Below are 25,148 nucleotides of genomic sequence, written 5' to 3'. Positions count from 1 at the left end.
CCGTTAACTTGAGGCTTTGTAAAACTTCTGTCTCGCAAACTTCATGGAGCTTGCGGATTTTATCTTTCACCTGGCCGCACTTCGCATATACACACTCTCCTATTAACTGCAGTCACGTCCCACGTCGACAAAGTGCGAAAAAGGCGGCGAGCAGCAGACTGGAGAAAATATGTGCAGATGAAAGACGTCCATTCGCCGGGTTAGCGTGACCCTTAACTCAACTTCAATTGTGCGAGGAATAAACGACATGCTCTGACGGCATGCTCTCATTACTCAGTTGGCGCTGTTTGTCTTTGGGTGTTTTAGTTCGAGAATCCACCCACTGAAATGGTTGAAAACGCTGTTCGCTCTTAAAATCGCGGATTCAGATTAGATCGTGTATTTGCTTAGGTCTCTACTCTCGTCGGCGCTTTGTACGCTCACACTATTTATTTTTCTGTATTAGACGTGCTTAGAATGCATGCTGGCCCAATTCCCCAGGTTTTCCTTGAAAAATGAACCTGTGCCATCACTTTCTTTTTGTTTCACCAGAAATATAAATCACAATAAAGAAGGAGGGGCACTTGTTTTTTTTTTTTTCGTATTGTTTATGCCTATACACATCCAAATGTGCCCGGGTAACTTTCTTGGCAACGTATTGCTGCGTGCAACCATGCCGTTAAAAAACTCGACCCCTTGTCTACAATATTTATTTTCTTGACTATTGTCGAAAAGTGCGGATGAGCTACTTGCAAATGCATGGGTAACGTAAAATTTAAAAAAAAAAGAAAAAGAAAGGAGAAACAACGAGAACACTTGTCCTTATATCGTCGAGCTAACTTCATTACTGTACTTCTTCTGTAGAGCTGTCTTACCCGCATGACAGACGTACTTGCGGCAAAGACAAAGCTCGGGCTCCGGAAGACTGGCACAAAGTTACGCCCGCCAGACAAAAGTTCGCACATGCGCTGGCTGTTTCAACCATGCAGAATTAGTGTGCGAAATTATGTGAAAGTAAGCAATTATTAGTTATTCAGGTAATAATTACTCGAGTAACTAACTTGGGATGCACCCTGGAAGTTGATTTCGTGTGTGTGTGCGCGCGCGCGCGCGCGCGCGCGTGTGTGTGTGTGTGTGTGTGTGTGTGTGTGTGTGTGTGTGTGTGTGTGTGTGTGTGTGTGTGTGTGTGTGTGTGTGTGTGTGTGTGTGTGTGTGTGTGTGTGTGTGTGTGTGTGTGTGTGTGTGTGTGTGTGTAAAATAAGAATGATTTACGCAAACGAGCATAGTGTCTCTCGTGTGTTGCATTTGGCTTGACCATTTTGTGTGGTTATAACTTCGCGAATTCTTCAAGGTCATTTCAACTTATGCAAAGTTTAAATGGCCTTGAATGCAAGTGTGAAGTTTCGGCATTAACTGTGGTGGGCGTATGCAGAATGAGTCAGCAAAACGCAAAAGTATCAGCTTCTTTTAGTGCTACCAATGTAATGCACACGCGGAGCTTTGTCGTGAAAATATAATTTTAGATATATTATCGTGGTTTTGGGACGTTAAACCCCAGATATTATTATTATAATTTTAGATATGCATTTGCAAAAGCAGTCTTGCTACTGCCAACGCAATATCAACACGAAATTCGTTATGGGTTCTTGATAATAAGTTTTCTGGCTGCGGGTTCTTTTTATTTGACTCACAAAGTAAAATGAATTTTTTATATTCTTTAATAAAAATGAAAAAGAAGCAATTCTTTATCGGTGGCCGACAAGGATTCTTCTTGTACTGCTGTATCAATAGAAGAAAGAAAACGTACTTGTGCAACATTCATGATAGCAGAAAAAGCTATGCTATGAAAGCCTAGCTTGGCTTGTTGACAAATGTTATATTCATTACTAGGCTTATCATCGTTCCTCTCTGCATTCAAAATATACCGTAATTCTACAAATGCATGTTTCTTCATCAACTTGTAATTGTGTATGGCGTGTCTAACCATATCGGAACGCCTGTTTATAACCATTCATGTGCGGCGACAACACAAAAAGGTCTTCGCGGTATTTATTTCTTAATATTGCAACCCACCGGTCATCTTGGGTCCGTGTGACACACTGAGTTATACCGAGTTGCCTACAGCTAAGATTTCTCTTTGTTCTGTTTCTCATACGCCTAATCAATATGTATCGTCGCCACCCACACAACACATCTCGAGATATGGTCTCGTAGGGTGATGTGATAAATATTATGTCGTAAATACATAAAGGCGGCCCTGTATCGCTGACTTACTCTGGCATGTCAAACCACGACCGCAGGTGGTTGAGGCAGCGTGCCGGGAGAAGGAAGAGTGCACAGTCAAGACGGACGCAAAGTCGTTCATGGTGGACCCGTGCCCTGGTGTACACAAGTACGCCGAGGTCGCCTACAAGTGCCGACCGAGTGAGTGAGCATTTTAAGGGGAAAGGGAGGGGATGTGAAGGGGGCTGGGTATTCGCGAGTGTGCCAACACTCCACCGTCTTGTCAATACTGAGCATATGCAATAGCATGAATTTGCCTTCGCACGCAACTTGGGAACGCACTCTTCCTATTCTTTAGTCGTAAGCGGGACGTATCTGATATGCACTGCTTACATTTGTAGTTATATATGTGTTTGGGCCTTTGTCACTGTGTTTGTGTTCTTGGGCTCTTTTGATCATGCATATTTTGCTGTCTCTATACTGTTAGAACTAACTACTTAACGCAGTTTTTTTTTCGACACATTTGCATTTATCTAAATTTATTTTTTAAAACATTTTTAACAATTCGGAAGAGCTCTACTGTACCTTGCACTTTTGCCAAACTAATGGCGGCACTTGTCATGGTGATCAAATTAACGAAAATAAAGCTATGACAGACCGCTTTATCATTACAAACTAATTTGTTATTTTCGCTCGGCAGCTTTCCCTTTGATAGATGTTCCAAACATTCCTAAAACGCTCGCAAACACGCCGTCGACTACGATATTAGGTATCAGTTATGTCCACGAGTGAGTTATACAATTCATCAAATTATTACTACACGGTTAATGTCAATTATTATTACACGCTTGCTTTCAATAAATAATGACAGTGGTCTGGTGACTTCAGTCGTTATATGTGGTACATTATAAAAGAAATGACAGTAACGGTATGCTCAGAAAGCAAGGCCTGAGTGGCGAGGCCTAATAATTACAGTGAAGCGGCCTTTAAGTTTCACTTTCAATTGTTTTATTGACCCGATGGCTTTGTTGATTGACTAACTCGTGGGCTTACCATACGAACTAGAGTATTATGAATTTATGTTTGCAGAAAGGAGATGTTAACGTGTCAAAACGATCGCATCATAACCGTCACGCGATGTTGCGCCTATCAGAGCTTGGTTTAATTTCGATGGGCTTTTGAGTTAGGCGATAATGTCTCTCTGTGGTGCATGAAAATAAAATCCATCCTTGGATTATTTCTGGTTTTTGCAAATTTCCCATCACCCAAATTCAAGCGAGCTGTTCAAGTGCCTCAACTACCTCACGTTGATAGCTTAATAGGCTGCGTTAAATATTTAAGTACCCTGTTTTTTATGGGAATAATATTCGATCAAATTAACGAGATAGTTAACAGTGTGCTTCAAGCGGAGCAGTGGATTTGTCACGCGTTTATTAAATTTAAACTTTTTGTTTTGATGGTAGGAAGTAGGAACATAAAGGAATAACTACAGTAGTGGAGCTACCTTACATATTAAAAAAGTACAATCGTAGTGCATTTTAGACTTATTTATTTATTTATTTATTTATTTATTTATTTATTTATTTATTTATTTATTTATTTATTTGCTGTGCAGATATTTCGTGATTTCGATTAATAACGGCTCCACCCGGAGTCCGCAAGAATTACATCAATCGGTTCAGAGATATTACATTTCGAAATCATTCCTAGCATAGTTCCATTAACTGACGCAAATAGAGTGCTGCTGCCTAGTATAACGCCATTGTTAGTTTCTGATTTTAGGTAGTTAACGCATTTTTTTTCTCCCAATCCAGTGAGACAGTAAGATTAGTTTGGCGAATCTGCACGTAATGTAGTGCTCAACTACTTCCAAGTGTGTTGCAGTTTTGATATTCTCGAGAATTTCCGGTGCACGTCATGTTAACGTGCGCACGCCTACGCATGATTCAGGCGCTGTTCATAGCGACTGTTCTCGTTGATTAAAACAGGCTTCTACCTCCTTTTTTTATCAAGGCGGAAAGGGCGGGGCATAGAGAACTGCTGCACGATTACAGTTGGATAAACCCCTGGGAACAAGACAGTAAAATAGAGAAACATGTTAGTCCAGTTTGCGGAGGAGGATGGGCTTCATATTGCGTTGGTCTTTCGGTTTCATTCGAGGCACGTGGTTAATGATAAGGTACGTCGCTTAAATTAGAAACACTGCTGCAGTTTGAGAGAGGCTCGCGTGCCAAAAGTGGTGCGGTAAATCTTCAGTTGACGATATGAGCAAAATTTACTGCGTTTGTGTTTTTATATTCTATGCCCGTCTTTTGCCATCTGCAGTTTGAGCGCACGTTTCATTCTCCTGAAGGAACTTGCCTCAAACACACTGCTTGAGATACATTACACGGCTCCTGCTTTGTCTAGGAGAGCCTTCTTTTGTTGCTTTTTTTTTTTTAAATTGCGGAGATACATCGCGGAGTCGAATTGACGTGATTGCTTTTGTTACCTTTCTAAACTCTCTATGCAGTGGCTCCAGCATTGTGCCATTTCATTGTATTGTAACATATATGCATTAGTTTTGTTTAGGTTTATTGTTAAAAACACATTGCACACTATTTACAAGATGCATCAGCTGGCGGCAAGGCGACGCTGAGAGAATCTCCGCGCGTTAAGGTTTTATTGGGAACATGTTAAAGTGCTTGGCAGACAGGCCTTGAATGCTTCTCTAGATAAGTGGCTATTGGCAAAACTCAACTACTACGAACGCTTGCACAGGCTATCAATGTTAACTATGTCCTCGCTTATTTTGATATATATACTCGGGGCATTTAGCCCGATTCCTATACAGAAAAGACGTATTCATTTAGGTTTAGGTACGTGCTATACGTGTCTGCACGCACAAATCACGAGATAGTCTGAAAATCTTTTCTTCCGTAAAAAAGAAAAAAAAAAGATAGAGAGACGATAATGATGGGGAAACCAATAATACGCGAGTTGAAAATCATAGCTGTGTATAGCAATGAATTGTTGCGTTTTCGAATACAGTCATTATGAGGAGAGCGATTACACTAACTTCGGGCATATGATTTCACGGGTGACATTGAAGCTGTAAACTGTGGCTGTGAGTCATACCTGCGTCCTTGGTGTTAATTATCAGCTGCTCCACAACTGCTTATCCGCTAGCTACCACGGCGTTGACAACAATTTTTACTGAATGCTGGCAGCTGGAGTATTGGTTATGCATCCATGGTCTTCCAATACCTCGTTTGAGCGCTCACCTCAAACGTTCTTTTTCTTGCAGCCACATTTTCAAACCGTATAGTGTGCGAGAACGACGTCCTCAACCTGCGTTGCCACAAGAATCTGCGCATCGTCATCTACTCGGCCAATTTCGGTGGCACCGAAAAGGGCGTGCCCGAATGCCCGCAGAGGCAGGACGTCAAGCTATCCGGTAGGTCACGCCCGTTCACAGTGAACTCTATTTGAGGGAAAAGATGAGATAACAAAGTGAGCGCATGTTCCATGCGCACCATCGTCTGATTTCATCTTATCAAGCCGACTTTTCAGTGCTGTACGTTTGTATACGTGTGTGATGTCATCGGCGTACCTTCCGCATCTCCCTGCCTGTTAATCTTACGCCACATTGTGAGCTCGTGTACGTGTTTCTGACTTGACCCAATTAAGCCAACCGATATCGAAGCCTAGTACAGCATAGACAGCGTTATTTTAGTTTCTAGTGGAAGTGTCGCATAATCTTCATATAATGTCCCCTATGTTGTTTCTTTGCCTCAATATCTGTCGGTTTCATTAGGCTGCATCTAACAAAGAAACCGGCCCCCGGATCCGTTCCCTTTCTTTCTTTGTTTATATGTATTTATGTGCTGCTTGCTGCAACCTTTCCTCGTATTTCTTTTTTTGTATGTGTTCCATTGTGTTAATGACTAGCATATGCGGACTTAATTTAGTCCAGTTTTCTAGATGTTTCTAAGCAGGGACGTTTCTTCACATATTACACTGTTTTTTTTTGTTGTTGTTGATCAGTACCACAACGTGAAAAGCAGTCGCAGCTACCATTAGAGGTTGCCGACATGTATGTTTTATTTTTATTTCATTAGAAGTAATCGCTTAAAACACGCACTCTAAGCCAGCCACGTTTAGAGTCGCGGTATACTTCGCCATTTCCCTCTCTTCTGCGAGCCACCCGCTAATTGTTTTCTAGACTGACTACACCGTAATGACGAAGGGGCTGTGTCCAATCAACGAACTAGCATTTTCTCAATTCCCGAAGCTTCTTCTCTTTCTGTCTCTCTCCCTTCGAAAGCTCCCTTTTCGTGCTACATTTTCACGCTTATTTCATAGTGTCTTGTCACATAAAATTGTACTTTAAAAAAAGATTCTATCGCAAAGGCAGAGGCACGAGAGAAGCACATTTGTACAACGCTGACCATGTGGTCAGTGCTGTTCAAGAATACTTCTTTGTAGCCCACCTCGTTTTATTTATTCTTTTTACTGAAAATTCTGGCTTTGTTACGTTTTTATTTCGCGAATCTGGCGTTCCTAACTAGCGCACTTTCGAAAAAAGTTACTTCGAGGCTGTATTCAGTCTTGCACATCCAATCGTATGGTGCTGTTCTAATCGGACTTCTCATTCCAACACCTGCAGATTGCCAGGTGAGCTACGCTACCGAAACGGTCCTCACGACGTGCCACGGACGGCGCAAGTGCACTGTGGCAGCCGACATGGGCACCTTCGGCAATCCAAGCTGTCACAAGGACTCCAGACTCTTCCTAAAGGTTGTTTACACCTGCGGTGAGTAGCTTGTATATCCCCGAAATACAGCCAAAATTAGGTGAATCGTTGAGGACTGTGGGGTCATCTACACTAGAGATCTCTATTAGATCGTTTATACTATACAGGATCCTCTATAAGATCCTCTAAGATCCTCTATACTTGACGATCCTCCATAGAAGTAAGATCCTCTATACTAGAGGATGTTACTTTCTGAAAATACTCGAAGTGCGCGCTCTCGATGTACCGTGTAGCGATGATGTCTTCTGTCGCGAGAGTTTTAAGAGGCGCTTCGAAAGCTGTTCAACAAACGAAAGAAAAATAAAGAAACACACTATAACTACGTGTTGTGCCGAGGGTCGCGCGCCTTTCGGAATGGGTCACGTGATTACACATTACGACTAAGCGTTGTCGCAATTCACGCTTGTCGACGCAGCTGCCAGGATATTGACAACGCAGTGTTATGGTTAGGTAGGAGGATGACTTTGCCTGTATTACTATAATTCGGGCAATTTACAACGACTATATGTCAACGGTAGCAAGACGCGATGGGAGCTGTACTAAACATTTCAAATAGGCCGCCACCACTCCCGCAGTTGTCAGCTGAGTGCCTAGGTGGCGAAACTATCGTCGCAGCAAAGTTCGTTTGCTGGAAGCCCAACAGATGGCAGTGCAATCGCACTGACGCATTTTGGCGGGAGCGACGATTGCAGTTGCTGAAATGAGAATCAGCTCGCTTTATTTCGCCCCTGTCTGGTGTTTCTTCATATTGTGTTTTAAAAGAACAGTTCTCAGTTGTAGAGCAACCGTTGAGAGGAACTGCGGAAGTGACGCAGATTTTTTTTTTTCAGTCCTGGCACATGAAATAACGGAATAATTAAAAAAAAATTAAAGATACTTCGATTGTCAACAAATGCTACCCAAGCCCAAAAGTGATGTGCTCATTAGTGCATTTTCTGAGAAATACACTGGAAAGAATGTTACATCCTATTAATTGTTTCTTTGGCCTATGAGTAGACAGAGAGAGAGAGATAAAAATGAGGGGAAGGCATGGAGGACAACCTGAATTGAAAGATTCGATTTACTACCCTACCGGGTCATAGGCAGGAATTTGTTTCGGGGCAGGTACCTCCTTGATCTGAAGTGGGGACCGGGCAGTCACATGTGGCCGAGTGTCAGTTTGTGCTCTGTATCCTGTGGCAGAAAAAAAATTCGGGGTGGGGAGGGGGGCACGTGCCTGGTGGGCCAACCTCTGGCTACGCCACTGCTGCCCTATGCGTGTAAATTACTACTGCGGCTATGGAACTTTTCCTGCACAGGAGAATGAGCTCTTATTAGACACACGATTAATAAAGGCGTAGTTCGAAACTGCGTAGTAATTCTCACTATCTGGTATGTAAAAAAATATCTGACATGAGAACTTGTTTGGCAGGGATAGCTGCGAAGGTTTAGCTAGTGCACTTTTCCTGTAGTCCGCTGCAGCTAACGTAAATTTTACTTTGAACAAGAGGTCGACAAACAAGAAAATGTTATTTGTCCCCAACAATGGTTATGTCATACACGTTAAACGTGAGGGTATTAGTCATGAGCCAGCTGAACACTGTTTACAAACTTACAAGCGTGTAATAAACGTTAAAGGTGTACAGACCTTTATTAGCTAGTGTGGCTTCTGTGTGTACTTCCGGATAGAGTGACACCACCATCGTTTTATTGCGTCAGAAAGAAAATCGCCTGTAGGCCTCAGGGTGGGCAGAAATGGAGGCAAAAGGTGTTGGCGATGAAGACACGTTAGTCAGTGTTTCGACGGCTACTTTTGAACTCCGGGCTTCTAGTGCCGAAGCCCGTTGCTCTAACAACAACACCACAATATGGCTGAATAAAACAACAATATGTTTCAAGTTTCAAGTTGCAAGTTCATTAATACAATACATGATACAAAAATTGGTTACAGATGTTATAGAGACGAGGGTGCCAAAGTCAAAATGACTGCAGGGGGACCCTCGGTTAAAAACGATTTGTACATATCAGGTAGGTTAAAACAGCAGAACTCATAAACATATGAGCAAAAGAACTAACGAACACAATGCTACACATAATAGATAGATAAAAAATACTTACAAAATTGAAAAGACAAACTTTCATACGGAAAATTACATAATTGAAACATGGAAAGTATAAATAAACAGCAATGCACATAAAAGTCATTGAATTATTTATACGAAATAAAACTTTTGAATTAATGTGTGGATGTATGGAAAGTAGATAATGACCTAAGTGAATAGGGTATGTCATTCAAAAGTTTTATATCCGAAAACGATGACGTCATTTTGCATAGTTGGTGTTACAATGAGGTAATAAAAAGTTCAAGTTACGGGCAAACCTAGTGCTATTAGTATTAGAGAGCAACCCAGATTCAATGAGTTCATAATCAAGCTGTTTGTTACGCAGTTTAAAGAATATAATAAGTAAATGATAGCTAAACAACCAATATACAGGAAGAAAAAAGTTACCCTGAAGGAGTGGGGAAGCATTAGAGCGAAAAGAATTGTTGGTAATAATGCTACTAGACCGGTTCTGAATGTGCCGAATGGATAATAATAATATCTGGGGTTTAACGTCCCAAAACCACCATATGATTATGAGAGACGCCGTAGTGGAGGGCTTCGGAAATTTCGACCACCTGGGGTTCTTTAACGTGCACCTAAATCTTAGTACACGGGCCTCAAACATTTTCGCCTCCATCGAAAATGCAGCCGCCGCGGCCGGGATTCGATCCCGCGACTTTCGGGTCAGCAGTCAAGCGCCATAACCACTAGACCACCGTGGTGGGGCTGTGCCGAATAGAGGAGAGGTGACAAATACATGCATTCCCCCAGGATGTAATACCATAGGTGATATGACTATGTATGAACGCAAAGTACAAAGACAATAATGGGTGAACAAGAAAAAAATGTTAGTGATTTATTTAGAGCTCTTATGCCGAAAGCCGTTTTTTGTTTAATATAAGCAAAATGTTGAGTAAACTTCAAGTTAGGCTCTACTTTTACACCAAAGAACTATGCACAGTTAGCTGCGGGAGTTAGATCATTATCAGTGCTTACTTGGGGCCGACAATATGATTTTAAGCCCCCCTTTTTTTCCCTTAGGCTATCAAAGTGTGGGTCTGTCCCGTTGACCTTCATGTATTTCGTGGCATTGTATTGACATGCAGCGTGAACATTTTCTGCGTTCCCCTACGCAGTGCCGAAGGAGATACTGAAGGACTTGGATATCGGTGGCAGCGACTCGGCCAAGGATAAACTGGACGAAGACGAGGAAGGCTACGTGGAAGAGGCCCGCTACCAGCCGTCCACTTTCAGTCCCGCCGGAGGCCCGTACGCATCGGCCAAACCTCTGCCAGGTAAGTGCATCGTGCGCTCGTTATTTTAGATTTCGTACGTGCTGGAATAGTTCCGTGTAACCGTCCGGTATTGTGTTCCGCATGTTTTGCGCAAAATTACTAAATAAATCGAAGTGCTTACGCTTCAGTTCCGTTCTTAAACTCTGTTCTTAAACAAGTCGGAAGAAACGGCGTGCACTTTTGAAGTCTATTCAGGGCGTTCCACAGAGAACTCATTTGTAAATACAGAAACGTTGGTGTGGAGGACCTGGTATGCGATATCCACGGAAAGAGATAGAAGCTGCAAAATGTGAGCTTGAAGTTATGTCCATGGTTCAGATTACGTCCTCACTAAGGAGCATAGGGAATTGTAGTGGCCATTTATGTTCGTCTGATGTTTTTGTTGTGTTGTTTGTATTTTCTAACATGGCTGCAACTATTGGACACTTCGGCGAAGTTATGCTCTTGCTGCTTTTATGCTACTACTTCTGGAGTATCTGAGAGAACTCGTGTGCTTTAGTGCTGTTTTGAATGAAGGACGAGGGATTTTAAGGGCTCGTTTTTATTTGCTAGGCACAACAATAACTAGAACTTAATTAGTTCTCATCAATGAGTGCTGTTTTGTGTAGTTGAGGAAAGGTGTATGTTTATTTTTACACTGTTCATCTATTTGTTACACCTCGCAGAACAGGAGTGTTAGCGTTTCTACGAGGCGCCAACATGTTTGCAACAGTTCAAAATCACGCAATAAAAGCTACAAGCAGTTGGTGCACCGTCATACAAAATGGCAAGGCAGTGTTGCAGCTGCAGTGACTTATGATTCGTTCACAAATCTCGAGCGCCTCAAAAATTAAAGATTGCACCTGATTGCTACATAAATGTATTTTTATGCTAGCTGGGAAGGGTTCACATCATCGTGTCTCAACATATGGTAAAATGTCTTAGTAGTAGGAATGCGCGCGAGCATTATGACATTCCTGTAACGCTCACAAGCTTAGTTTACCCGACATCGCGACAGTAATTAGAGTGCCCCTTCAAAGAGATACTGCTTGCAGCCTGTCAGTGACGCTTGTATTGTACTTACTTACAGCATTAACATGTTGGAACGTTTGCTAATTATCCTGTGGAAAAAAAAAGCAAACAGTGGCGCGTGTTTTCATTGCAGACTTTCGTTGTCCTTTTGTTGTCCTATAGAGCGGCACAAAGACGATTCACATCGAGTTCTCATACCTCTAAAATTCCTTCATATTTCAGAGTGAAGTGCTGAGGATAGGTAACTTTTAAGTCTATATTTTACAGTTGACAAAACATAGCTGAGAAACCATAAATTGGTTGACAAACGTCGTTTACTCGTACGAACGCTGCAGCGAAACAGGTCCATAGCACTGAGCTGCTTCCTTTTTCTATTCCACTGAAGTGTCTTGTTTTATCTCACTGAATTGCCAGCGGTGCCAATGGACCGAAACATGCTACCAGTGCCACCGAACAAGAAGAACGACGTGCAGAGTGACAGGACCGCCGAAGACGACAAGCACGTTAACTGCACGTTGGGCGGCAACGGTCATCGAGCTGTGGGCTTCGTCACCGAATGGGTCGCTGCATACAAATTTATACGAGGTATGTTTACGAGTCTGTCATTTCATTTCAATGGCAATTACACGGGCGCATGACGTGCATTCGCGCCGTCGTCATCGCCGTTGTCGTGCTGTTCCGCAGACGGTGCTTGCGCGACTTGTGCGCAGCTGTTTTTGGGGTTGTCATAGACTCGGTGTACGTTAGGCCGGAAGAAACAACAAAGTAATTCAAGCATAACGCTACGCCTTGCTATCCCTCTCAGTGCTTCGTCCTTAGGGTCAAACTGTTTTTTATTGACCATGCGTAGCTGTAGCTACACTGTGCATGATCTCCTGATGTATTTAGGCAGAATCAAGCTATCCCAAAAAGATGCCAGCTGACATTTAAGAATTTTTAGATTTTTGCGCAGCTATACTCCCTTGCCTTCGTACCGCTGCTCTGACGAGAAAGAACTCTTCCGTAATGAAGTCGGTAGTCTAAAGATATTGATCTGTATATAAGAAGAAATGTCGATACTAATTGGCGTCATGGGATTATTGCCTGCGTAATTGGTATATACAGTTTTTCGGTACCTCGTGCATAGTTGATAGTTATTCGTGTGCTCTCCAGCATTAACTTTGATGGAATTCCGTTTTGTGATTTGTCGCGCTGCAATATAAGTAAGCGGTGCCAGTGACATTGGTAAACGCCACTTAACTGGTAATGTATATTGCTTCTGGCTTCTGCGATTGTATGAAGACGTGGCTTGGTGGTAATGTGGGCTCTAGGGCCATGTTAAAGGCTCCTTCAATTTCTTTCGCCATCATTTATACATCACGCGCTTTCACCTCATATGTGTGTTATCTGTGATGCCTATAATCCTGCATCAGGCACGTGGTAACAATGCTTTGATCTCGCAGTCCAAACAGGCTCCCGAAACTGGGCCAGATTCACGTTCGCACCAATGGTGGCGATGCAGTCATGCCCGCACCCAGGAGTACTGCAGAAAAAAAAAATACCTACGATGCTGTCTATACATGGATCCATAGCTCGCTGTAGCTTTATTCTTCGCTAGCGGAGACACCTTTCTAAGAGTCCTGATTCTTCATTGTTTGTTCATGAATTTTACTAAATGCCGTACCACTTAACAACATATTCTTGACACATGGCAACCAGGGCACATATCTTTTTTCGCTGCACTCTAGATATAGGCAAACTTAGCTGCTATTAAACGTAATTGAGCAGAGCAAAAATCAGGCCTAGCTAACGGCTTGACTGACAGCTATTGGCAGGGATATCAATGTGGCTTATGCCAGGCCTGTAGACCATACACAACTGGTCTCAATGTATTTTCATCAGGAGAGGGAAAAATATTGAAGTCTTACCCGCGTTCATCTCTGAATATCTATCAATTCTACTCTGCAGCGAACAAGGAGAAATTCATCCTATATGTGACGCTGAGCGTGGGCTGCGGCGTGGTCGCCTTCCTCGTGGTGCTGTCGGCCCGGCTGTACGTGCAGCGACGCCGGGACAGGCAGCGGGCCAAGGCCAAGTGTTCGGAACCGTTGTCCTGCTCCTTCGACGATTCTGATGGTGGCGGTGGGGGCGGGGACCAGTTCGACGTCACCGGCACCGGGGGCCGTCACGCCCACACCATCGAGGTGGTGCGGTACGCCAACAGGTCCGGAATGCGTCGCCAAGACAGCGACACGCATCCTCGGGCTCCCATGTCGCGGTCCATGAACAACTACTACTACAGCTAGTGGTAATGGGCCGAGGAGGTGACACGTTTCGCGCTACCCCTGTTTCTTTAATTCTTTATTTTTTTCCCCCGTTCCTCGTCTGGTCACCCCCTCGAGCCGCCGACGTGCGCGCAGTCAGGATCATGTAGACGCCAAAGATTAACTGTACGGGACTGAACTCAAGCGAGTGGATTAACAGCGCGTCTCTGTGTGAGAACTCAGCCGAGATCGTGTCGTGTCGAGTAGGCAGTGGTTGTGCCAGCTGCTTGGTGACTATGCTTCTGCAAAATGCCACCGATTCGTCTGCATCTCGCTGTGTGCGTTGGTGCAAGAGGAACCACAAATGGAAGGCTGAACAAATGACCAGTGTTTTGAAGGTGTCTTAACAGTCTGCGTTCGTTCGTCGTATCGGCGCGCCATCATCTGTCTACTCCAGAGGGCGCTGTCGTCAGTGGTATTTGTACAGAAACGACAACGCATAGCAGTAAGCACTGGCGCCACCTGTGAGGTATTGAAGAACTGTATCAGTATGTGGAGTTCGCGCTTGTGCTTGACAGCTGGCGACTTATCTTCCGCCGGCATCATAGTGTTGACGGGTGTGAAAACATGTGAAAGTCTTTTGTGCTTGCAGGAATTTCGCCTGCTCACTGGAATGTCACCATCTGTTTCTGGTAGGATTCTTGTAGTGGGACGACGAGTTTGCGGTGCTCTTGAAAGCTAAATGCATCAGACGAAGATCCCCCATAGCGCGACGATGAGCTTCAATTATTTTGTGCAAAGGCCACACTAGACTCTTGTGAAAGTGAGAGACGCGACATGATCTGTCCGCGTTTTTCATTCACAATATTTTTTTTTCGTTTTCCTCTTCTGTCGTTATTTCGTTCCTAGAAACGTCACTATTTTGTGTGCAGTAATAATTTCGTTCTCCGGAGTGTGCAATCTCTTTCTTTGTTAATTTTGTCGAGAAATGCGTTTAAGAATGAATTATATTTGTGTCAGCATGTTTCTCTTTCTGCGGCAAAGTACCGCAAGTTGTTCAGGGGAAATGAAGTGTAGATTTTCGTTTGCGTTATCATATAGTCAGGAACTGTGTAATTATTTATGACGCTGTTTTATACGGATGATTCTTATGATATAAATATAAAAAAAGTGTTGTAAAATTATCCAACAGATATTAACACTAATTTCCAGACCATAGATATGTGTTGCACCACGACGTGCCTTCAGCATCTGATCTTTAGACGCGGCAACACTAATTGTGTTTTATTTTCGCTGTAGAATAAAGATTGCGCCCCGTTTCCGCACTCATTTAAGTAATTGTGGCGTATATTTGAGCAGAACGTAATACAAAGGCTTCACTTCCCTGAATGTCTCGCGTTGGCATTAATCGTCATATTATACTGACACTGATGGGTCAAGCATGGCTTGTGTAAAGATATCCGCGTTCATTGAACTGCGACCTGGCTTTCGAACAAATACGTAATCGACTATTTCAACAAGGACCTGCGAGCCACGTGTCTTCTAACATCATCTTGTCATCTGTAACAGCCAGAGGTACAACTGTGTGCTTACAGGCTTGTACATCAGTGGTTTGTTTGTGTATGTTGTTAGTGCTTCCACATAACTTATTTACACTCATTCTGTTCACATTATCACCTTGTTACAGACCCATTAAACTATGAGGCAAGCAAACGGGTAAATGTGGCACCATTTAACTGAAAACACCCCACCATTCACAGAGGGAACGTCGTTGAGAACAGATTTTGGAGAGTCGGGCTTAGGGTATAGGCAGAGCACTTGTGTGTCCTTCTTATGCTTATATTACGTCATCACGTCTGATTAACGCACATAAGCCTGACGTCATTAGTTTGTGTGTAACGTTACTGCATTTCGTCCCCACGTGTGTACCCTTAGGGATAGATCACTTTCCAGATCTGCTTTACAGTGAAGCGGTATAGAAGCTCTGTGGAGCAGGTTTTACTGCTTAACCATAGGGTACGGGGCACCCCGAGGGATCACCTTTCCGGCAGAGTACAAAGGGATTGGTACCAAAGGTTGACGAAGTAGCAGTCTTGGTGGCTTGCTTTCAAACATCGTCACTTTCTGTTGATCGCGAGCCAAACGACGAAGAAATTGTGTGTAGCTTTGTAGAAATATTTATTCAGGCCAAAAACCTGGCGAATTGCTTTTACTGCTGAGCATTGCTTGTTTTAGTCAGTGTTCTCTCGTAACTGAGAATGATGGCATGCGTTCGATGGCAGGAGTGCTCAGACATGCGACATGAACTTTTGATCCTAAAGTGCTGGTGTGTGTGATGGGCGGTTAGAAGATTTCAGCATTATAGTCGTGGGATTTTCTTCGAACGGCATGGCCTCCAGAACGCCGTCATCCAACTTCTTAATGTTTGTCTGAAAAAACTTTTTCCGTGTCAGTGCGTCAAGTAGAGGCGAAGTTAATACATATGTCTAATACCGGATGTATTAACGTCACGTTTAGTCTGTACAGGGAGGCATATCGTTGCTTTTCCTTCTGGTGTATTATACCTTTTGAGGAACGCGTTCAATTAGGAGGCCATGAGCTCTGTCTAACACAGGGTCAGCAGTTTGTGCACATGATTTGACATAGCAAAGACTGAATTTTATTCGAATAATTATGCAGTGTGCATGAGCGATCTGTTGAGATTGGGTTTGATGATATAATTTCCTCTTACGCACATTTACACAAGCATGATGTGTCCACAAGTCTTTGCACGATTTTGTTGGTGGTACGTACTGCTGCATTTCGACTTGCAAGATTCAGACCAGTGCTCACTGTGTCTTGTTTCTGTATAGACTGCACTAGTGTGTATAACTTGTACCATATATGTTGTAAGTATTCGTGTGCTTAACTTGTGCACATGGGCATTTTTTTTTTGGCAGACATATGTCGCGCTGTACATCAAGATACTTCCTCCTCTCTGTGACGATGGTTTGGTGCAATCTCTGTTTGGTAAATGCAGGAGTCTGATTTTTGATGCGCTTTCTCTATCACTATTTCAGTGTGCGACTATGTTTGGTGGGCCATGTGTATGCATACTTTCAAAATTTTGTTATGAAATATTGTGCACACCGGTAAACAGATGCGAGCATGTATTCAAAAGACGACTAAGTGAAAGCAGCACTAAATAAGAAGGGAACTGAGCATTAATGATGCCTCTTCTAATACACGGATGAAATATCCTCAGCATCCGTTCAACGTTTGGTATTATTGGGAACACAAAATTAATCAATGGCTGTCTCTTCGTAGCTGAAAGTTTTAAATAACGCTGTTTTCGGAATGTGCAGGACACCTTTAGAGCTGAAAATGAACTTTTCAAATCTAGAATTCTGATTCTGGTGGATAAAGGAGGATTTTTAGTTTGCCATTTTTTTAAAATGATATCCCCCTTAACACTCAAGAAAAATGGTTGAATGGGATGCTGTGATTTTATGCCGTTGGATTTTATGTTCATAGAAATACCGCATAATGATTATTTTTATGGTGCGCACATGCGAATGTACGAGGCCTTGTTTTCTTCTTTATCTCCTGTAAATCTCCTGAAAAGTTATGCATTATTGTTTTTTTCAGTATGAGCAAGCAGTCTTCAGGGTTCATTTTCTTAGATGTGCTGTAGTGCACATCACCAGCATAAGTCTGCTGAAAGGTCATTACATACATAATATTACTGAGTTTTGAAACGAAGAGTATTGTTTGTGGAGCACAATATTTTTCTTTAGTAAAGAAAGAAACACTGTTCGAAAAACCTATTGTAAATAGAAAGTTAGCTAACTTAGTCTGGGCTATGTGCAAAATTAGGTATGGAGAACATATGTATTATAATAATTCCTGCGATTTTTATACTCTTTCTTTAAATTTTCTAGCAAAGGCACTTCTGTTGAAGGAGTTTCTTTAAACACATTCTTGCGTTATCCGTTCTCTCGCACACCTCGTACGTTTATCAAATGTATAATGAAACATATATAGTTGTAAGCGGTATTACCTAACTTTATATAATTTCCATGGCCGCATCCTAAGTTATCTGCACACTTAAGAGATATTACTTTACGCTCTTCTGGATGAAATTTTCGTACAATAATATTGCCAGTGCGACTTTTGCATTGCATTCTCGGTTTTCATGACCACATGGGGTTGAAATACATAATTCATTGTTCGTATTTTTCCTACGTTTTTAGAAAATTAATGATTCACTTTAAAGACATTAGTAGCCAACCAAGACCGGGGCAACAGTATTATCCCGCTTTGTAAATTTTACTGCTCTCAAAATTGGGAGTCAAATATCAGTTATTCTATTACATAATTTGTGATCGAATAGCAAGCGATGTTAGGCTGTTTAATTTAGTGAACTGTCTGACACATCTGATAATTACGAAATGTTAGAAAGGAACGTGACCGCTCTTCATGATAAGTTGCTGCAGTTTTATCTTGCGACACTTGCCTTTCAGTACGTTACAGATAGTAAGCATCCCACAAGCCTCGCCTTGGGTTCGTTTATTTAAACTTCTTGAACGCATGCTGTGCCAAATATGAAGCACCGACATAGCCAGACACTTCACAGTCTGCCAAGTTAACTTGAGAGCGATTTGAATTGTATTTATAAGTCGAGCTGATACTGGAAAGTGTTCAAAAAGAAAGCGGCTGTTGAACAAACTCGCTGTTCCACACATACTGTTGCTATCTGCAAATGGTCTACAAGGATATTTTTGCGTTTATGTACAGTATTTATTTTGGAACCTGTGAATGTACGACGTCAGTATGTGAGGTTTATGCGTGGCCAATTTCGATAAGTGTTATCGCTTTGTGCGTGGGTTTCATTGAAGTGGCAAGGACATTACGGAAACTTGGAAAATGAGTTTGGCGTGCTCATTTCGGGTGCCTTGCAATGTGTCTTTTATCTTATTAGTGATACACTACTCGGGGCAGTGAGATTATTTTCCTTAAACTCCCCCGTAGTTTGCGAAGTGTTTTTTTCCCTTTTAATACGCCGAATTTATGTTATTAACAATTAATTTTTCTTTACTTGATAAACGGAAACTTTTCTCATGCCTTTTCCGAAGAAAAAAAAATCAGAGAGCTTCAGTTTTTGACGCAGCTTCTTGCTTCCAGCTGAACGTTTCAATTCCCTGTGATATGATCACAATGGGAAGACATAAGTGTTAAGAAAAAGTTTAAGTACGAGATTGACTTAACGTGTAAATAAATACAAAAATGCTAGGTAATGATGTGCGACCGCAGTTTTTTCGAACTGTGCGAAAACCATGTTTTCTGCAAGACTAGGCACCCAAACGATCCTCGCACAACGGGCCCTGTGACCGCTTCTTCATGATCGGTTAAGTTTTGTTAAAACATACTCAGGGCAACGAAAATAAAATGAACGAGAATTTACAACACTTCGATTAATATAAAACAAACTATATGAAGTTAGCGTTCCTTTTGTTAGATACTTATAAAGTTTCTTGCTGCATCAGAAGCAAGCTTTCACCGGCTGACTTGTTGCCAATATCAACATAGATTTGTTGTATTTTTCTTTTGATTGTATATTCAAACCTGATGACATATTTTCATTTCACAATGCGATGGTAAAATTTGATTGCTTACTGTGAAGGAAAGTGTGCAAATATTTTACGTTACATCGGCGGAGAAAAAAAGCAATAATGTGACACTGGTTATAATATCACAGGGCAATCTTGTTTGCGTGTACCGTAACTTTAGATTAAGACGCAAGTAGCAAACAAAGCAAACCGAAATACATTTTAACTACAATTTCTGCAATGTGCGATGTGAGATTGCATTCGCAGCTTGTCGAAAAACACGGTTAATGTTCATAAGTTGTGTGTTAAAGGCCGGGTTACTGGTGTGTTACAAATTATCTTGCAAATTGTTACGCTGAAGAAGTAAAACCACTCTGTGTAGTTGATTTCAGTGAGTTTGCATTTCAACCTGCGTGGATGGTACGTCGTGTAACGCATTTATGTGGCGATCAGGCCGTAATCTCTGCAGAGACTAGAAAGCTGCGTTTATTTGAAACAAAAAGATGCATGCTAGTTTAGAAGACCGTGTAATGGCGTTTTTGTAATGTTTTGTATGTATCAGCTAGTCTTGTGTGCATGTGTGCCAAGGGTTGTCATAAAGATTGTGGGGGCCGGTATTTGCCGTACTTGCTCAATGTCCCACAACAGGGGATGGCATATCTTCCAAGCACACGAATTCAAAAAAAAAAAGAAAGATGAAAAAGTGGGTGCCGAATGAATTATCGAGCCTCCATGAGTGAAAGGTCAACTGAAACTTCTGTTGTGTGTAAATAAACAGTACCTTTGTACCGAGAATCTACCAAAGCTTTTCGTGTTTCGCCGTGGGACACCTTCTTTTATTTTTTGCCTTTGTATCGAGTGAAAAAAGAACGTGCGTGTCGGGACATTTATACCACGATGTTAATAAAGAACACTCACTATTTTGTTACTGTCATTGTGCTTCTTTCCTCGCGCGACATCGTAATCCGACGCCTTTCAAGTTCTTCAAGCTCCGTCTCCAAGTTCTTTGCGATTCCCACAGCGTCATCTTTCTGCGGTACAACAGCGTATTGTTTTTTTTTCACGCCCTTTCAGAGACGTGACAACTGTCTGGATATACTTGAAAGTGCATGCACATCACTGCACAGACTACTAACGATGTGCAAACAGCAATTGTTGAGACCGAGTTTAAGCTGCAGCTGCGCATAGTTTGTGCTTGTCAGGTATTGGTCATGGCATGCGCCTCCACGGTACATGATATAAAGCTAACTCTGTGGTGGCATTTTTAGGGGCGAAGCACCTTAGGACCTAGCTTTGTCGTCGAATCTCACTGTCCGCTGTCACGGTATATAGAAAACCGTTGCTATAGTCGAAACATATATGTGTATGTGGCGATCACGATTACGGTTATAAAGTCTCAGATAAAAGTCATATGCAGCACTCAAAACGCCCCTGAAATACCAATAAAAATGAAGTCGAATAATAATTAAAGGCACTATGTTTCCGAAATCAACAAATCTGGCTGTCACAATTTTGAAGGATATGCACAGTGGGATGTGGAAGGTGTCGTGCCTGACGGTTTGTCTTCAGCGAGAATCTCTGAAGAAATGCCTTCGTAAGAGCTTGAATCGGAGAAAACTTTAGAAGTCTGCGGAATTTTTTTTTTAATTTTCGAGATTCTGCCCTTAGGCATAGTAATTATTGATTCAAAGTCTGCGGGATTTCTTCCTCAAAGGCGAAACATATGTGTGTACGTTTCGATTACGATTACCAAACAACAAGCACAAACCCTTTATACTAGTCGGCGACTTCAACGTAGACATTCTGGACAGCGACTGGATTATGCAGTATATGATGTCTCGATACTCTCTACGATACATTTTATATGACTAGAAACAACCAACAACCACCCGAGGAACGCGCATAGACCTTGTCTTTGCCAACTTTAGATTAGATCCACTCGAAGAACCATTGGCTCACCATTTCACAGAGCACAAAGCAGTAATAATGAAGGGAAAACGGAATCCAGAACTTAAGACGATATACGAATTATAACAAGAGGAATAAAATAGAAGAGCATTAAAGAGGAACCACCCCGCCACGGTGGTCTAGTGGTTATAGCGCTCGACTGCTTACCCGAAGGTCGCGGGATCGAATCCTGGCCGTGGCGGCTGCATTTTCAATGGAGGCGAAAATGTTTGAGGTCCGTGTACTTAGATTTAGGTGCACGTTAAAGAACCCCAGGTGGTCTAAATTTTCAGAGCCCTCCACTACGGCGTCCCTCATAATCATATCGTGGTTTTGGGACATTAAACCCCAGATATTGTTATTATTAAAGAGGAACCAAGTAAATACATTTGTATATATATATATATATATATATATATATATATATATATATATATATATATATATATATATATATATATATATACACTTTATGACGTCACTCAATTTACATTCGCAGTGGCAACGCGCGGGAGACGTACGGTGACATACCGGTATGATCCCCAGTGCTTCGCCATTCGTCGTGATTCACATTAGTGGAGATGCGGTGATTTTTGTTTTCTTACCCACACACATTCATCGACTCGGATATGGCTTCCTGGTTAATCATGTGCACTCGGAAAAGGCGTCAGAAGAAACGCTTATTTGTATATTTATGTCGTCAGTGCACACGTCTTAAAGTCACTCACTGACAATGAATTCATTTCTGTGTGTGTGTTGTCAACGCCAAGGTATATAATAGTGAAATATCGTGTACTGCCGTAAGGCGTGGATGACGGCACACTCCTGCACATCGCAACGCTGTTTCTGTAGGTCTATCCTGCTCTACTATGGTCACCCTTTTACAAGAAAAGGTCAGACAAAAGAACGCTGGCTTTGAACTTGAGATATCATAGAAAACGCGCAATAGCAACTGCGTCCCCAGCCCCTTGAAGTCTATGCATTTTCCCCAAATATACTTTTTTTTCACACATTAATCGTGCCTTTTCATATACAGTGTTGCTCGTTAATTGGACTCCCGTTAATTCAGTAAAATCTAATAAATCGGACGCATTTCTCCGGTCCCGGCAAGTATATGTATTGTTTAGGGGCATCAAGCTCTCGTTAATTTGGACCGGAACCCGATTAATTGGGACGATCCTCGAATCGCGCCAAGCACGACGTGCCACAAACGTGCGACACAAAGGAGCGAGAATGGCGTTCGCGAACAACCGATACAGCCGCGGGCCTTCAGAAAGGCGCGGTCGCCATCCACAATCTTATACCACAATCGCGTTGTTCGCGACCAAGGCTGCAGCGACTGCGGCAAACTTGTTTCGTGTTTCATTTTACCCGGCCCACGTGAACTGCGTGGGCTCTATCTATGACGCGTGGATAGCGACTGGGTTCAAAGCTGCGAAAGCAGCAGTTTCGTTTTCGCCGCGTGCCTTCAGAACTGCTAGTCGTCGTCAATGATTGTACATTAGCGAGCCAGGCTTACGTATTGAGCAGCAGATACGGTGCTCAGCAGTTTCGTTTCGGCGCTGGACATAGGCCGCGCGCGTGCCTTCATAACTGCGTGGACGCTATTAGAGCATTTTAGTTTGACGTTTTTACGCTCCACTCAGCAGCTAAGCGGAGCGGGGGCGCGAGTGCGCATGCGTCCTCCGCTTAGCCGTAAGCGGGCTAGCGGAGCGAGGCCCACGCTCCGCTAATAGGGAGCCTAAGCGGAGCGCGGACTGTCGCTGCCGTTCCCGCTAGCGAAGGGCGTCGATGTGCGCGCCCTCCCTGACGCGTGCGTCGTCTTCCCGCATATTCTAATATGGCTGCCTCCAGTGCTCAACGTGCTTCCCACGTGAACGGCCGCTTCACGTTCGTCTGCGCAGCGGAAGCCGCGAAAGCGCTTGAGATTAGACGAACATTTGTGCTTACTTCGAGTCGCCGAATTAAAGGAAGTGACGCGAACTAGACAAGACGGCACAGGTGACGAAAACATTGCTGCCCTGTTGGCGTCCAAACGGATTGCAGTGGATCTGGAATGCTACAGCGCTGACTGTACGTGACTATCTTGAAGTCGACGCTTTATTTTTTTCCCTGAAATGAGCCGGTAACGCATGCGCACGTGTGAATACTGCGTGAACAAGTGAGTAATACATATTTGTGTTACTTTGTAAAAGTGACAAAACTGTTTTTTCATCTTTAACGAGGCTGAATTTGGCCAGAGGGCGTTGCAACTGCGAAAGATCCGCTCGGCAGCGGAGAACGGATAACTAAAACCAAAAAGTCGACCACCGCTCCGCTACAGCTAAGCGGGCCAACTCGGAGCGGAGCGGACCGTAAAAACGTGAAGCTAAAATGCTCTATTATCGTGCTTTAGCGACCACGATTTCGTCCACAGTGGATGCGCCACTCAGTAGCTTCGTTTTTATTTCGGGCAACGCGCGCGCAATGTCACAAAGCTCAAACATGGTGGACGCTGTTGAAGAGGAAGAGCTTAAGTCGCGGTACATTGCTACAAACTCGCTTGCTACATTGTGATGGACGACTGATCAAACGCCAGCCATTTTTCCTGCGAAAAAAATTATCGTCACGTACGCGTGGTATTGTTGGTTGTGGTAATGTGTAATAACGGACGACTTCACAGCACTTTTAGGCTTAAGACATGAGGGTCATGAGCCGCGGTCACAATGTGAACGATGTCGCGAATGATGAAAATTGCGGCTTCTACACTGATCTTATGCAAAATAAGTACCGGATTTACGTATTCACCAAGAAAAATAATATGCATTGATGTCATAGACACTTGCTTATTGCTTTCTTGATACTTTCGATAATTCGGCATTCGGTTAATTCGGACATTTTTTCCGGTCCCGTGAAATGCGAATTAACGAGCTTTTACTGTAGAACACTTATTCTGTGGAAGTTCACGAAGCCAACTAGCTAGTTTGCGCATGCCACAGAGTGCGTATCAAGCGAGGTATAATATTGCGGTTTCATTATAGTGAAATTTCATTTGTGGGCATGGTCCGTTTTTTCATTCCCCAATATCACCTACATTCACAGTCTCCTTAATCTTGTAAACGTAATACAAATGCCTTCACCAGCACTCGGCAATGGACTCACGTGACATGCCTAACACAAATTTACGACTCAGATATAATACAGTGATTCTTTATGTTATACGAATGATATTTTTTACTGTACCTTCGCCGCGTCTATGTCCTTGTGAAACGGAAAGCCATGCCTTTTTCTTCACGTGAACAACTTGTTTTTCTGCATTTCCTGTTTAGGAGTTTAGGTTAATAGTTATGCTATTCGATAGTTATTCGATAATAAATTCGATTTCTTATTGAAATTATTGCAGTTTTACTTTTCGTTTGCGGCGCTTTAGCGCTGCGCCATTTTTATTCATGTGTCCCTTCCTTAAACCGTAAAATCGCGTCGCGCTACGGTTGGTGTTTCCTTTTCTTTGCTTCTTCCCGTATGCACTGCGCCCTGCATAAACACGTTACCGTGATTAGATTATAAGATAATCTTGACGTCCCTCGCCGTCGCTCTTGCTCGCATAGATCCCAGACCGATGACGGCAGGAACCATTCTGGAATGTCGTCCTGATAGGTCATCGCGGGTGAAGGCGACGAAGGCAGTGCTAAACTTCTTGAAGGCATCAGACCTGCACCGTCGCTTATAGACTAACGTCGTTATGATGACCGTGAAATGTGTGTGACTTTTTGTGCGTGCGTGCTCTCCTTCTCTCTCTCTCTCTCTATCTTTATATCTCCCCCATCCCTTCCCCCAGTGTAGGGTAGCATACCGGTCCTTCTAGACTGGTTAACATCCCTGCCTTTCCTTTCTCTCCTTCTCCTCCTCCTTGACGTCCGCTGAAGATACCTCAGTGTGTAAAAGATCTGGCAGATCTCGCGCATTGTGGAAATCACTTTCATGCGAAGCAGTCAACGAGTAGC

General features: G+C 42.9%; 1 protein-coding gene across 1 annotated transcript in view; it reads left to right on the top strand.

Moving 5' to 3' along the window:
• Nucleotides 1-20,022, top strand: part of LOC119396273 (protein eva-1 homolog C) — a 240,857-nt gene extending 220,835 nt beyond the window's left edge. The window contains exons 3-8 of the mRNA XM_037663413.2: nt 2,280-2,403; nt 5,489-5,638; nt 6,851-6,997; nt 10,218-10,376; nt 11,802-11,972; nt 13,335-20,022. Coding sequence (XP_037519341.1) covers nt 2,280-2,403; nt 5,489-5,638; nt 6,851-6,997; nt 10,218-10,376; nt 11,802-11,972; nt 13,335-13,672 — 1,089 coding nt within the window. The 3' untranslated portion in view covers nt 13,673-20,022. The remainder of the gene's footprint in view (nt 1-2,279; nt 2,404-5,488; nt 5,639-6,850; nt 6,998-10,217; nt 10,377-11,801; nt 11,973-13,334) is intronic.
• Nucleotides 20,023-25,148: the final 5,126 nt, after the last annotated feature.

The sequence above is a fragment of the Rhipicephalus sanguineus genome, chromosome 6 (assembly GCF_013339695.2).
Source record: "Rhipicephalus sanguineus isolate Rsan-2018 chromosome 6, BIME_Rsan_1.4, whole genome shotgun sequence".
NCBI lineage: Eukaryota > Metazoa > Arthropoda > Arachnida > Ixodida > Ixodidae > Rhipicephalus > Rhipicephalus sanguineus.
The sequence above is the reverse complement of the archived record's forward strand: the minus strand, read 5'-3'. Positions and strand labels throughout refer to the sequence as shown.